Source organism: Dendrobium catenatum, unplaced genomic scaffold, assembly GCF_001605985.2.
Source record: "Dendrobium catenatum unplaced genomic scaffold, ASM160598v2 fragScaff_scaffold_414, whole genome shotgun sequence".
NCBI classification, from domain to species: Eukaryota; Viridiplantae; Streptophyta; class Magnoliopsida; order Asparagales; family Orchidaceae; genus Dendrobium; species Dendrobium catenatum.
The window spans coordinates 567,148-583,017 of NW_021318876.1; the positions used below are offsets into that span (position 1 = coordinate 567,148).

General features: G+C 39.1%; 1 protein-coding gene and 1 long non-coding RNA gene across 2 annotated transcripts in view; both read left to right on the plus strand.

Annotated features, from left to right (window-relative positions):
• LOC110102161 overlaps nucleotides 1-6,170 on the plus strand; it is a 14,032-nt gene extending 7,862 nt beyond the window's left edge. The window contains exon 3 of the long non-coding RNA XR_003700482.1: nucleotides 6,109-6,170. This is a non-coding gene — a long non-coding RNA (uncharacterized LOC110102161). The remainder of the gene's footprint in view (nucleotides 1-6,108) is intronic.
• An 8,246-nt stretch (nucleotides 6,171-14,416) lies between these two features.
• On the plus strand, nucleotides 14,417-15,380 carry LOC114579475 (protein FAR1-RELATED SEQUENCE 5-like). Its single transcript, XM_028694181.1, has 2 exons — nucleotides 14,417-14,599; nucleotides 15,054-15,380. The coding sequence occupies exons 1-2, from the start codon at nucleotides 14,417-14,419 to the stop codon at nucleotides 15,378-15,380; spliced, it is 510 nt and encodes a 169-aa protein (XP_028550014.1).
• The last annotated feature ends 490 nt before the right edge of the window (nucleotides 15,381-15,870 follow it).

The window sequence follows — 15,870 nt, forward strand, 5'->3', positions numbered from 1 at the left end:
ATATATAGCGTGAGGCGTAAGCCTCATGCCAGTGAGGCGAGGCGGGCCTCAATTCGGGCCTCAACCAAGTTGAGGCGCAAGCCTCATAAAAAAAACTCGAGGCGTAGACATTGAGGCATTTTTTACTGGAATTGCGCAAAGGCGGGCCTCAAGGCGAGCCTCATATTGCGCAATTTTAAACCATGGGTGGACTATCATTGCCTGATGTCATTTAACTTCTTGCTGAAGTAAGCAACCGGGTGTCCTTCTTGTGAAAATACTCCTCCTATGCCTATACCGGATGCATCACAAGTTACTTCAAAAACTTTAGAAAAGTCTGGTAGACTCATGATTGGTGCTTCAACCATTTTTCGCTTTATTTCCTCAAAAGCTTTTGTAGCAGATGTCATCAAGTTAAATTCTCCTTTCTTCAAACAATCGGTTATGGGATCCACTATGGTGCTAAAATTCCTGATAAATCTTTAAAATGTGGCCAGTTTGTGAAAACTCCTGACATCTCTAATATTCTTGGGTTCAGGCCATTCGTTGATTGCTCGCACCTTTTCGGGGTCAGCAGATATACCTTGGGAAGAAATAATAAATCCAAGAAATGTTACTTGATTTGTTAGGAAAGTTCACTTCTTAGGATTGGCATACATTTGTTCATTCTTCAAAATTTCACAGACTTGTTTTAGATGATTCGAATGCTGCTCCACCGATCGATTGTAGATCAGGATATTATCGAAGTATACTACAACAAATTTTCTGAGGAAATGCCTAAGGATCTGAGTCATTACTCTCATAAAAGTGCTAGGTGCGTTACTTAATCCAAAAGGCATTACAGTCCATTCGTACAACCCATCTTTGGTTTTAAATGCGGTCTTCCATTCATCTCCTGGGCGTATCCTAATCTTGTGGTAGTTACTTTTGAGATCTATTTTTGAAAAGAGTGTGGTTCAAGTCATCATGTCAAGCATATCATCTAAACGAGGGATAGGAAAGTGGTACTTGACTGTGATTTTATTGATAGCACGACTATCAACACACATTATCCACGACCCGTCCTTCTTAGGAGTAAGAAGGGCGGGGACAGCACACGGGCTAAGACTCTCCTTAATGAAACCGCGTTGTAACAACTCGTTCACTTGCTTCTTGAGCTCCTCATGCTCAGTAGGGTTCATTCGGTAGTGGGGGAGATTTGGCAAAGAGGCTCCAGGTACTAAGTCAATAGCGTGTTGAATGTCCCTTAGAGGTGGCAGTTGGTAGGGCAAATTTTTAGGGAAGACACAGAAAAAGTTTCCAAAAGTAGTCTTACTTCCTCAGGGATTGGTTCTTCTTGATCTATACTTACCTCCCGGGCTACTAATGCGTAAAGAGAGGCTCCCGACTCTAGTTCCATACCTAGGTCTTTAGCAGTTAATAAGTTCAAGCCCGTGTTGAGTTTCAGGGAGTTGGGCTTAATTTCTTCCTTGGTAGACTTAGGTTGAGTGGGTAAGAGTTTAATCTTCTTGCTCTCGTGTTCAAACACACAGGTGTTTGATTGGCCATAAATGTGTACATCATTGTCGAACAATCAAGGGCGGCTGAGGATGATTTGACCCACATCCATTGTCAAAACATCGCACCAGATTTTCTTTTTATATCCAATGAATTCAATAGGAACGAGACTCCTATCTTTCACCTCTAAGGTGGTCGAGTTAATCCAGGTGACTTTGTAGGGGTTCAGATGTGGTGTGGTCCTCAATTGAAGTTTCGAAATCATGGCAGAAGATACGACGTTAATACAACTTCCACTGTCTATTATGACCTTGCAATTTTTGTCTCCAATCTTAGTGAAAGTATAGAAGATCGAGGTCCTTCGCCAGTCGTCGCTAGGTTTAGGTTGTGAGAAGGCAAACCTGACCACTTGCAGATCCAAGCGAATCATCTTTTGGAGGCAGTGGACCACAGCAGTATCCTCGTCGAAAAATTCCTCATCGTCGTCCATATGGTGGACTAAGTCAGTTTCAGGTTCATCCTCTACCTCCGTCACTTCTTCAATTATTGTGACCTTAAACAGGCTGGAGCACTGAGAAGCAATGTGTCCGTACCCATGGCATCTAAAACACTTAGTGCCAGCAGTGGTTTTGGGTAGCTCCCGTTCAGGTGTTTTCCCTTTATAGTTTGATTGAGGTTGGGCTTGGTTAGGGGAAGGCCGACTACCTGAGGGTCCAGTGGGTTTGTTGTAAGGTTGGATGGTGGAAGACTTGAATGGTTTGGTTCTAGAGTCTTGAGTCCTAGTGGCGTGGCTCCTAGACTCTTCCAAGTCTAGTACAAGATTATAGGCAGCTTCATACGTATTCACTCCTCTAGCAAAGAGTTCATTTCTAAGTTCTTCCCTCAATCCGGCTCTGAACATTGACAGAAGTTGTGTAGGAGTGGTGGTCTCCTCCCCGTTACAACGAATCAAGAAATCATCGAAGGTTGATATGTATTCCTTAACGGTTTTACTTCCTTGAGTTAACCTATTCCAACGATCTAAGAGTCTGGGATAGTAAGAGGGAGGGAGATATTTTCTTTTTAGTTCTTGCTTCATCGTTTCCCAGTCAGCTATGGGATATTCTCCTCGAGTCTCCCTCATGTGTTCTACATTAGTCTAGTATTGGTTGGCTCTACCAGTCAACTTCATCTCAGTAAATCTAACCTTCTTCTCTTTAGAAATATTATACCACTTGAAATAGCTATCCATTCATTTGAGCCAATCAAGAAAAACTTGGGGTTCTAACGTACCATCAAACGTCGGGGCATCTACCTTAATACTCTTAAGGAATTGCATATCGTTGTCCCTCCATGGTGCGTCACGTCCTACCTGTTCTTGATGGGGTCGGTGATTGGGTCGGTAGTAGTCTCTAGGAGGTCCGTACTCAGTTCTGGCATCTTCACCATAAGGAGATTGGGGTCTAGATGGGGTGTAGATAGCCGGGTGTCCTATTCTTTCAATGTTGTCTAGTCTTTCTCCCGTATGACGCTTAAGCTCTGCTAAACTCATTTGGGTATCCTTCATTTGTTGCGTAAGTGACCTAATTGGCCCATAATCATGTCTAAGGTCGCTTGCATATGTGTGGGATCCATGGTTGAGTGCTAGGGGACACTAAGGAGGGCTTCTAAAGCAAGGGCAGCACCTAAACATTGACTTTAGGTTCACTAACGGATGCTTAATAGCTGCAGGAAAAGAGTGGACAGCAAAAGAACACTACCTAAAACTCACTCTAATGGCTATACTAAGTGCAGAAAATTAGTGGGCAGCAAATGTCTAAGTGGCCTAGACTATTATGGATGTCAAAGTGAGGATGGCGGCACTTAAACAAATGGTTATACTAATGAAAGATGAAGTAACCGATGTAGAACATTCTGGACAGCAGTAGGAAAACAGTAAATAAAACTACCTAAATGATGATATGCATGCAAACAACTACGGACAAGTTAAAATAGATTCCTAGGATGCATCTAGCAAAGGTGAAGCATGCTAGCCATGCTCTGATACCAAATGATGTGATACATTCAAGAATTGCACGTGAAATTCATTAAGAATCACAAAGTATAAGAGTGTAAGATTATAGTATCGTAAGTTAAGGTTCAAGAGTTTTCCATTGTTAAAATGTTATGATAAACGATTACAAACTAGTTGTTTGAACACAATTAGCGATAGATCTCGAAGTTATCACAATAAAGCAAATGCGGAATAAAATAGAATCCCACGGCTAATATTTAGAAATTTCGCAATGAGTTACCTTGCTCACTCACACTCAAGTGGGGCTTAGCGGGAGAAAGTCTTTAGCAAACCCAACGATGCCACGAGGATGGTAGCAAACGCAATGGCCTTGAATCACGGAAGGTTGACGGTGGCGAGGACGGCAGGAACGATCGGCTGTTGATGTTCCATTCATAGCTTGGGCTTCGGCGGTCAATGACGTCCGCAAGAAACGGCACAACTCGTTCCAAGTACAATTCAATGGTAGAGTCGTCTTCAAATCCCACGTAAAAGAATGGGGATCGTAGGATATTAAGGCTTCCGTCGGCGTTGAATACTAATCCCCACTCAAACTCCTGGTCCGCCATACATGCTTGATGTTGTAGAATCCTTCAAGGAGAAGAGGATTAAGTGGCGGTGAGGGGGAGTCCTTGCGTTGGAAGGAGGAGGAGGAGGAGGGAGGAGCCGACGGGATTTCCAAGGAGAAGGGGGAGTTCGGCCAAGGTGAGAGTGAGGGGCGAGTGCAATGAGAGAGGGGATCTAGGTTAGATGAGTGTAGCAAGATAATTACTCAAATCTGAAATTAATCTCAGATTTTAGTAAATTTGGAGGGAATTATTTGAGACTAATTTCAAATGTAATTAAGGGGGAGTAATGAACACTTAATGGAGCCCATCAATAGGGGGGCCGGCGGGTTCACTAGAGGAGGGAGAGAGGGTTTCAATTCAAAACCTGAAATTTATTTCAGGATTTTGAATGAAAAGGGGGGAAGATTTATTTGAAATTCAATTTCAAATTAAGGGGGTCATTAATGCATTAATTGAAAAATTAAAAGGAGGGGCCATGCATGGCCGGCGGCATGTGGAGAGGGGGAGAGGGAGAAATCAAATGGAAGGGGTTTCCAATTCGGGGTGATGATGTGGAAAATGTTAAGTGGCTCCAATTTAATATAAATTGAAATTGAAATTCGTCATGAAAACTTTCCTAAATTGGAATTCCAAATTAGGAAAGAATTTGAAATTTGAAACTTGTGTAGGGATGGGGTTGGACGGGTGGGGGAAGTCGCCGGCAAGGTGGCCGGCCGGGGCCGTGGAAGTGGTCGGCGGCGGGTTCCTCAAGGGGCGGCGGCAGCAAGGGTTTAGAAGGGATTTCTTGTGGTGGAGGGGAAGAAGATGGAGAAAACACGAATGATAAGATAGAAGAATTTAACCACGAGCCGCGGACTCTTCCAACGAATGGTGGGCCTTGCGATTTGCTCCCCTTGAGCTCTCTCCCTTCTCAAGCTCTCATGCAAGAAGTGGAAACAAAAACAATTTTCATTCAAATATTCATTACCCTATTACAATGCATGAGACCACTATATATAGGTCTTTTAATATAAAGAAATGAAAAGTACTCAAATGCCCTTCGGGCTACAATAAGACAACACTCCCCATAGGGGTAAACTAGGAAATGGAAATGCAAACTAAATAAAACATGAAATACATCAAAAGTAAAGGCTCTGAATCGTAGCCGTAGATCTGCGCTGTCTTCGGCGATACACATGCTTGAACCTCTGATCGATGTCCACATCAAATATACTTAGTGGGGTTAGTATCTACTAAAGCTAAGCTTGGCGAGTATTGATTAAGATTATTTGACCTTATACGAAGGATGGAAGAGGAACATTAAAATGATAATGAGCTAGTCAAATGTGTGATAAGAAGGAAATTTTTTTACCAAAGTTAACATGATAAGAAGAAAGAAAAAGGTTTTGGTAAACTAGTGTTGTGACCAAATGCTGTTTTAAGAATAAGTAACGGGAGACATTAAAAATAAAATAAATTAATTTTCAGGTTACTGCCCATGTTTCATTCTTATTCAGCAACTTTGTGTCTCATTCTTCAAATAAATATTTTATATCTTTAACATGCATATTCTTCAAGCACTGAAACATACCTATATACCTTTATCAGCTCATGTATTAGAGACAAACTCCATGGACAGTCATTGTATTAGACACTTAACCGCATCCACCAACTTTACCGCAGCCGTCTGCTGTATTAGATTATACTCAACCTTTCTTGTATACTCTTCCGTATTCATCGTCTTTGATCATTGTAACCGTGGGTAGACTATTTTAAAATCATTGTCATAGTGCATGCAAACTTCAGAGAAACCCTAGCGGCTAAATTGCTATAGTATTCCGCTTGTAGCTCTGTGATTGATATTTATATCCTAATTAAATAATGGAAACTTTTATCACTATATTTCCGGTCATGAAATTATTATGGTTGCAGCTTTTTGAAAGTAAAATCTACGTTGTAATGGGTTATTTTCCATTGTTTTTTTTTTGGGCGCTGTTGTGACAGTATAGGTGTGTGAATGTTTCCATATACATAAGAAGTATGTTTTTGTAGGTATCCACACTACTGCCGAGCAAATATATGGCCTACCAATGCTTTGCCTGATCTTGAATCAGGTATGTGGGCATCAGTTAGTCCATGTATATTTAAAAAATTTCAGATGATAAGACTTTAATTTGGGTCTTTATACCCCATATTGCAAAAAAAAAAAAAATGTTAAGAATGTTTAACTGTATTGTACTGTTGAACATTTATTTCATTCTGTGTTGTACTTATTTTAATAAACTTAGTGCTAGTTGTTTGTTTCTACTCAGTTATTTGGGTTGGATGCCTGTAGGATAGTATGGATTCTTAGATTTCTTATAGGATTATAAATTTTAGTGACTTTTGCATTATTGTTTGGAATGAATAAAGTATGTTTTTTGATTTATGTCAAAAAAGATGAATAATTTTGTGACCTTCACAGGCATTTTGTAAGTAGCTACTAGGTTTTGTCAAGTTTGATGGATGCTTTTTTTTTTTCTTTTTATGGTATAAATTCCATTTACTGTAGAATTTTGTATGGATTCTTAGATTATTGTAGAATTTTAAAATTTAGTGACCTTTGCATTATTGTTTGGAATGAATAAAGTATGTTTTTGATTTTATCTCCAAAAAGATGAATAATTGTGTATACTCTTGAATACCTTCACAGGCATTTTGTAGGTAGCTATTAGGTTTTTGATGAGATACTTGTCCTGAAGGAGAATTCTTTTATGGAACTCACCTAGGACTTATAGAAGGACTCATTGGAGGGGATTAACGACTTCAACTCGCCTGGGCTTGCTATGGAGCTTTCCCTACACTGGGCGAATTAGATATCCCTTGTGAAATCGTCACTTGCTGCTACCTATCTCATTGGCTATCCCTAAGAACATTCAAACTCACCCAACGCAGCTACAATAAAGTGGCTACTCAAAAGATACACTATTTGGCTACAGCCATCCGGTCTAAAACTCTTTCATTCCTACAACATCTCAATCTTCTTCTTCCTTAATGCAGCCGGAAAATTTTTACACAAGTCATTAGTAACGTGCGGCCAGTCACTAGGGGGCTCACTCGCAGATTTACCCGAAGCTAGCTCGCTGCCATCGAGCTCATCCATTAACTTTATCCTCCAATCTATCAAGAGGCGACACATGCTTAGATTAGCATGTAGTATTATATGAGTATTTTGTGTATCTTATTTATTTTTTTTTTACTTTTTCTTAGTGTAGCCTTTTTTGTGGCTCTCAGAATCTTATAAATAAGGGGGTGATGAGGAATTGTTAGGGGACCTTAGACCTTGATCTTGGACCCTTGAATTTTCTCTGATTGTGGAAACTCTGCCAATTTGATATCTTTAGTCTTCTTCTTTGCTCTCTCTTCTCTCTCTACACTCTCCACTCCTATAAGTTCCACTCATCATGTTGGCCTCTTAGTAAGATGTGGTATCATCAACAGAAAAATTCAGATTTAACATCCTCTCAGGTGTGGTGAGCGTGGAATTGCCAAGAACAAAAAGTCAGGTCCAATTAGACAAGCAACTTCCACAAGAGACTTCAGTCAGCATAGAGAACACCAAGTCCACTACCCATTCTGATTTTCAAGAGATGGAGGAGCGGATCATAAAGACAATTCAAGATGCCCTAGGTGGCCTCCAAGGGCGAGTGTGAGTCGATAACGTCCCTGAAGGATTGATCTTCTAACTCAGTAGCTCGTCGCAGGCTCCCAAAATGGGCACTAACTTGACTTATATTTCCAACCACACTTGCACGTGGATGAGAGATGAAGATTACTGCACGCCAACCAAGCGAAACAAAAGAGAAGAGCCTGAACTTACCAATGCCATTTTTACAGCGATTGCTGAGGTGAGGCTGGTTCCCAGTTCAAAGTATCTCACCTGGAGTCCTACAAAAGCAAGATAAACCCACTAATAATGTGGCTACTTTTGAGTTCGTGACTTTTTTGCTAGATCTGAATGTTGCTTTTAAGTGTCGGCTTTTCTCTACTAAACTTAAAGAATTAGCGTTAAAGTGGTTCACTCACCTTCCTCTGAGAGTGATCTCCTTTGTTGCATTCAAACTGATGTTTGTAAAACAATTTGCAAGCGTCCAGAAGAATAGATTACAACTCGCATGTTAGAGAAAAGGCCTTCCAACATGGTGACCTCGTTCTGAAGATGGCATACATTACTGCTTGCCACTTGGCACTTGACAAACTGAAGAGAACATGGGATGCCCCATATATTATCAAAGAACAAATTGTTCCAAGCACATAACAACTGCAGACTCACTCTGGAAGTCACCAGGACATGGAGTGCTAACAACCTCTAGATTTTCTTCCTGTAAAGGGAAGTTTCCATGATTATTTTATTTGTACTCATACTTATTTTCCTAAAAGGTGCAATAAAATCATATTTACTTCTCTATTTTTCATATTTTCATGTATGAGTGTGTCTTTCACAAAATGAGTTTAACACTTGATAAAATTCCATTAAAAAGTAATCAGTGAACTGCCCGACTCAAAAAAATAGCGCTTGTAGGTCTTGCACTTCCTTGACGGTTAAAATGAAAGGATTCGCTTGTGCAAGATAGTCGCCCAATTGCTTGAGGAACTCACATCTCCAAGGCAAAGCGCCATGGGTGACTCTCTTTAGGCGACCCCTTAATAAAATCAAAGGCAAGAACTCGTTAAGGCTGTGGGCTCCGAAAATTCGGTTCCGGTCTCCGCCCGCTTTGATGCTTTTTCTTTGGGGGAAGTTTTAACAGAATTAAGTTCCAGGGTAAGTTTTGGGAAGACAGATGGGTTTGTAGATAATACACTACCCAGAGATTTCTCCCTCATTTTGTGAGGACTTTATGATATGAGTTTTGATTTTCTATAGGTTTAAGTCCCTATAGTTAATTACCCCTCCCAATAACGAGAGAGAACTTTCGATTAAGTCTAGTCATCTATCAGATACGTAAAGTTACGTGTTATCTGACATATAGTAGCAGCATGGGTTTGGGATGTTGGAAAATGGTTGGGAATTGAAGAGTTTGTAGGTTTGATATTAAAATAGAAAATTTTCACCATCTTGTACTTAAAGCGGATGGTGGGGGAATAGATGATGGACCCAATCAAGATCCCATGGTTCCGTCATCTTGGGCCATCATGGTCTCTGGTCTACTTAGTTAAAGGAGGTAGTCGACCCAACTTGACAGAAAGATTATTGTCGGCAACCATGGGTTGCTTCATCCAAGGGGAACCTTGTAGACCTGGGGTGGGTATTTTCTTAAGGGGACAAATTTGAATCCACCTTAGCTAACAGAGGGCTTTGTGCCCTATCGATTATATCCTATAGATTCATATCTTAAGGATTTGATACCATTAAAGAACGTATTGATATTTAATGGTGCCATTTGACGGCAAAATCACTCGGTTCAGAGGGTCCCGTATCATAACCGTTTATCATGCGGTGCCATTTGGTGCAAAACCGCTGGTTAGAGGACATGTACCACGTCTTTATTGGCATGATATTGTTTGAGAATTGATCCTTGTGATATTTTTGACTAGACATTAGCTCTATGTGAGCTGAAGTAAATTTTAATTTGTCCACCCCGACAAACTATTGCGGAGGGTGTGAATGGATTTTGTTTAAGCATTTTAATGATTAAATTTTAGATTTAAATATCTTGGATCTCAGATGATTTTTGGAAATTTGAATTTTGGATATTTTGATGTCATTTTGAATTATTTGGAATAGACCCCTCCGGTTGAGATTTGCATTCAACTCGATCATCATTGGAGTGACGTTAAAGTCACTTATATTTTCGTAGGAATTTGGATTTTTGTGGAAGTTTGGAAGCATTTGAAATTGTTTGTGAATCCCTTTGGTTGAGATAAACATTAAACACGACGATCATCGAGGTGTAAGTGGTTATTTCCATTTGAAAATATTTGCTTTTTATTGGTGAACCTTATCAACTCTGTCGTTCCATCGACAGAGGATCAGGTTTTTCATAGGCTTTAAGCCATTACTAGTGAATTCTCATTATTATAGGCCTTAAAGACTTAATATGAATGTATTAAGACAAATATACATGTTGCCGCAACCGTATATTTGTTCGATGGTTCGAACCCTATCGACTCCCATTGATCCGCATAGAATGATCGGGTTCGAACTTGAATTCACTTATCGACCCACACAGCATCCTTAGACGCCACGTGTGTACTTATACCATGCTCGTCGGGGCCTATGCGGATGTTTGAGGGCATTTTATAGTTATTTATCAAACATTGTCAACTCTTATTTACCTGCTTAGGAGGATTAGGTTCAAATTTAATAACCCGTGCAGCATTCCTAGACATCACGTGTGTACCAATAACATGCTCGCCGGGGCTCATGTGGGTTAATGATTGTATTTACCCTTTTAGTGTACCTATGTGAATAAATATTACTGTGCATGTGCAAGAGTATTTTGGAAATTCAACGGGTCTTCTATAGTAACTTGTAGAAGCTCGTGCTTGGCATAGACCTTATGTATTTGCCCATTTTGTACAGGTAGACTGTCGTGCACTACTTGTTATTTTCTGCAAATGGATTATAGTGCACTAACGAATCTCTTGCTTTTATAGGGGATTGATGTGTCTTCATGGAATTGAACTGTGACGAAATTGCTCTCCTTTCATTCCTATCTTTTGACAAAGTCATCAGGCGCGTGTTATATTTGTTACAAATCCACCACCCTTGCCTGCAAATAGATGAATGAGCTCATTTATGAAATTAGGTTGACTGTTGAATGGGTTGCATTCATTTTTGATATCCTTTCCACACATTCATCAATCATCTTATCATATTCATTGCGTGTTGACATTTGAGATTCGTAGGCGATTATAGTGTTCCTTTTCGAGTCAACTGTCATTGACTGTTTGCAATCAAACTGTATATCCCTTCTTAATTTTCATTGCCTGAGATGTTGGATGCCTTTATTTGTGTCTTGATGTCGATCATCTTCATTGGTAAGGGTACAGTGTATTTGTTTACAAGTTAAAATTGCCCATGTGAGGAATTATTATTTCTGTCATATGCTTCCACCCATGTTCTTTGGGAGTTCACTGCATTCACAATCGTCCATTGGTTGTTGTCCCTTGCATGTGAGGAGTCTCTTATCTATTCATTGCTACTTGTATTTGGATTAATATGCCGGTACATTCAATAATTAGTTAAAACTTTTATATTGTTGATTGCAAACATACCATGTCCCAATTTCTTGATTGTGTATAGGCACTTGTATTTTTGCACATGCATGTTGTTCTTCGTAAGAAAATCAACATTTGAGCTAACATGGTGATTCTTCAATGTTGATTAAAAATCTCGCATCATTGATTTCAATCGTATGGTTGTGCTTTCATCTGACTATTCCATGTGAGCAAATGATGCTATGGCTTACAAACCTTTCATTGTCTTTGGACACAACTTGTAGTTTGCAAGGGATTATGTGTGGATGATAGTTTCACTATGCACCTTATGTCGATTGCTTTGCACCAATCATCTTCAATTTCTTAGTAACATGATTGAGATATATTGCTTGTATTCATGGCTTGCTTCATTTTTTCTCAATCTATTGCTATTTAGGAGTGGGTTATACTCTATATAGCAAACCAACTATCATACTCCAAAGTTCTCATATGATGACTTTGTAATCAAGCCATGCCTTTCACAATTTCCTTTTGTATGATTATCGATACATTCATTTCACTTGAGATGATTGTCATTCATTTGTCCTTTCATCTTCATAAACATGTTACAAGAGAGTTGTTTGTTCAAATAATTCAAATTCAACATGGTACCGTTCAGTTCATGTTCATGTCTTTTGCAATTCGAGTTCGATTCAAATTCAGGCTCCTTTGATCACTCAAGTCAAGAACAAAGTATAAGTTTCAAGTTCTAGTAATCTTTAAGTTTGAGTTCACTTAAATCATTTTCATTAAATCAAGTTCAAGTTGAGTTCATTTTCATTTTGTCGTTGGTTCAAATTTAAGTTCAATATTAGTTCAAGTTCGATTAGTCCATTGCTTGATTCAAATCAAGTCCAAGTTCATAAGTCCTTGCAAATTCTTTGTGCTCAATCAAGTCCAAGTACAATCTAACGTTCACCTGAAATTTCGGCAGCCTCCCAGCATCTTCCCAGTTTAGGGGCAAACTACGGGAAACTGAGCCTTCCCACCACGCTAAGAAACTGAGCCTTCCCACCACGCGGCTGTATTTTTTTCGTCCCCCACCACGCTAAGAAAAGCGTGTAGGGGTCTATGGCATGGTTTAAAATTGCGCAATATAAGGCTCGCCTTGAGGCCTGCCTTTGCGCAATTCCAGTAAAAAACGCCTCGATGCTTACGCCTTGAGTCATTTTTATGAGGCTTGCGCCTCAACTTGGTTGAGGCTCGCCTTGAGGCCCACCTTGCCTCACTGGCTTGAGGCTTACGCCTCACACTATATATATTAAAACTTACATAAATTTTGAAGTAAATGCCCGACATTGGACTCTATAGGAGAGGAGGAAGGGGATAGAGCAGTTCATCATAAGGATGATCCCTTAGTGATGACAGTATTGATGACTTATGAGTTCTTATGTGATATGTCATTACTATTTAATATTTATTTTTGAAAATTGGAATTATATGTTAATGTAAAGAATATCGGGATTTGGGAAAGATAGAATTTTGAGTTGAACTATATTTCATGTTGTCTTATTATTGGGATATTTTGATTTCACTTTATATCTTATGCTTTTTTATATCTTATATTATTCACTCATTAGTATATAAAAAATTTATCATTTTCTGTTTACGCAATCTTTTGATTTTGAGGCTTACGCCTTAAAATGTCTTGAGGCTTACGCCTCGCCTCACGAATGAAAAACGCCTCAATACCCGAATACGTAATTTTAAACATTGGTCTATGGTACCTATTGCAAAAGAAAAACAGTTGTTTTCCCGCAAGCGGGTACTTATGGGTATCCCCACTTCGCCGTACGCATCGCACAGCGTTCCTATCCCACCACACTAAGAAAAACGTGTATAGGTGGTTTTCCGGTGCGCCATGAACTCCGAAGAATGGATTTTAGGTGATCAACCGATTCGTCGAGAGCATCGCGACGAACTTCCTTCTACCACGCTAAGAAAAGTGTGTATATGTGATCATTTTGTCATGTTGCAAGCGTTGAAAGCGGGTTCTTCGAGTTTTAGGGTTTAGGAACTTATACCTTAGCATTTCGGCAGTGTAGTGGCAACGAAAAATGCACAAAGTGCATATAATTTTTTTTTTCTTTTGTACACTTTCTTTTTCTCTTTTTTTTTTTGCTCTTTTTTGTTTTGCTTTCATCATTCACACATTTTTTTTGAGAGACACACACATGTATATACACATATATACACATATATTTGAGCTCAACAATAAATAGTAATAATGAACATAATAAGCACCACTGATAAAACCACCTACTGTACTCAACATTGATGATTAAAATCGATAGTAACACTAAGCAAAAATAAACTATGGTAGAAATAAGCAAAAATAGATAGACAAAGTAAGATAAAATAATGAACAGAGAAAAGGTCTTATTGCTTGCAATTCAAGCTGAGGATTGAAAAAAATCGAGGTAGCAGGTTTTTAATTGCTCTTGGGTTGGATTAGTTAAGAGAAGGGCTGAGTTGGGCCTTTTTTTTCGATTGTAAAAGGGCCGCAGGGCTGAAGTTGTAGGCTAGTAATGGGCCTTTGCAAGTATTCTGCTTGCTGTTGGATTTAGGGTATGGGAATAAAATAATGGGCTGCCTATTGTGGATTGAATGCTCCACGTGGAGGGAAGGTGAAAACAAAAGCTGTTGTAAAAGGACTCTTTGAGGTGAAGGCCCACATGCAAGCAGATTTTCATGTGCAAGGAAGCAGTCCAGTGGAGTTAAAGGCTGCAGAAAAGGACTGAAGCCTTGCACGTGAAGAGAGAAGGGATCTGTATGTTGTGGGTATCTAGCTTTAATAAGGAGGTTTTACCATTCCAAGAAAATGTAGTTAGTTGGATTGCAGCAGGTGGAGAAACCGGTTTGAAGGTGGTGTTAACGGGTTTGAAGGAGTCTGTAGCAGGAGATGCGATTTCAGCGAGAAATTATTCTGTGTAGAATCCGATCACATAGATGTGTTCGGTTTAAAAAGTCAATTGACTTGCGTAAACCTCGTAAACCTGACCCGTCTTTCAGCTCGACCCGGGAGATAATGTTAAATTTAGTTTGGTGCTTATTTTTTCAGAATTTAAGGCGCGAATCACCGCAATATATAACGCTTAGAGCCAAAATTTTCGCAGAAAAAATGCCGATGAAGATGGAGATTGATCTGGATCTGGAGGAGGATGTTGGTTATTATGAGCAGACAATATTTTCGCAGGTCTCGGAGGAAGCCGATAACCTGGAGAATGCCGACGTCCAGGAAACAAGTGCACATGAATCAGAACACGTAGAATCAGTGCGACTGGACGAAAAGTTCAGCTTATCGGTAAACTTCGCCTTCTTCCACGTTTTCTTTATAGCAATGTTGCAATCAAATTTCTTTACATAGTCATTTTTTTGATGTAATTATTGTAGGGTACAAATATTTTAGATGTTCCCTTCTTGATGTAATTATTATCAACAATGTACGTAATGTTAAATTGTAATTAATTTTAAAAGAAGGCTCGATGTTCCCTTCTTTTATAGTATTATTGAGCTAGGGTACAATAACGAATTTGCAGTTCGATTTTTTTATTGCAAAGCTTTGTTGCGTATTAATTGCGTATGTATTGCTTATCTGTTTGATATACATTGAGTATTATGTGCGTATTGAATTGGTATACATTGCGTATTAATTGCACATATGTTGGGTTTTTATTGCGTATTGGTTGCGTATTGCTTTGCTTAATTACTGCTTATTGGTTGCGTATTGGATAATTCATTTATTGCTTATTTATCAGGATGTTTATGTTAATGAGAAAGAGGCATACGAGGCTTATCGTAAGTATGGATATAATCTTGGTTTTAGTGTTTGTAAGGATCATCACAGTTACTGGCCAAATTCCAGAAATTTAAAATCCATGGACTTTGTTTGTTCAAAAGCTGGTTTCAAGAAGTTGCATGATCTTAATATCCAAAGGAAATATCAAAGATCAGATACCCGAATTGGTTGTCCAGTTATGATTAAGTTTACAGTGGATGAAGGTGGATATTGGAAGGTGAAAAAATTTATTGAAAATCACAATCATGATTTGCCTAGGCCAGAAGACCGGCATCTTTTTAGATAATGCAGGAATATGTGTGATGAAAAAGCTTATGTTCTTAAAGTAATGATAGATGCTGGGATAAGAACCATTGATGCATTTTCCTTCCTTGCTGATGAAGTTGGAGGTGTCGAAAATATTGGATTCACAAGGAGGGATGCGTACAACTTTATTCAAAAAATAAAAAGAGAAAAGATTGAACTTGGGGACACTAATACTTTGATTGAGTTATTTAAAGAACGTCAACTTAATGATAACATGTTCTCTTGGGATGTCCAGAAGGATGAATTTGATAGATTGTTAAATTTTTTTTGGGTTGATGGGATTGGTAAGATAGATTATGACTGCTTTGGTGATGTGGTAATTTTTGATACAAGTTATAGGCTTAATAAGTATAATTTGGTATGCGCACCATTTGTCGGGGTTAACAATCATTGGCAAAACATTTTGCTTGGGATGACCTTCTTGTCCCAAGAGATAATTAAATCATTTACGTGGGTGTTTACAACTTTTG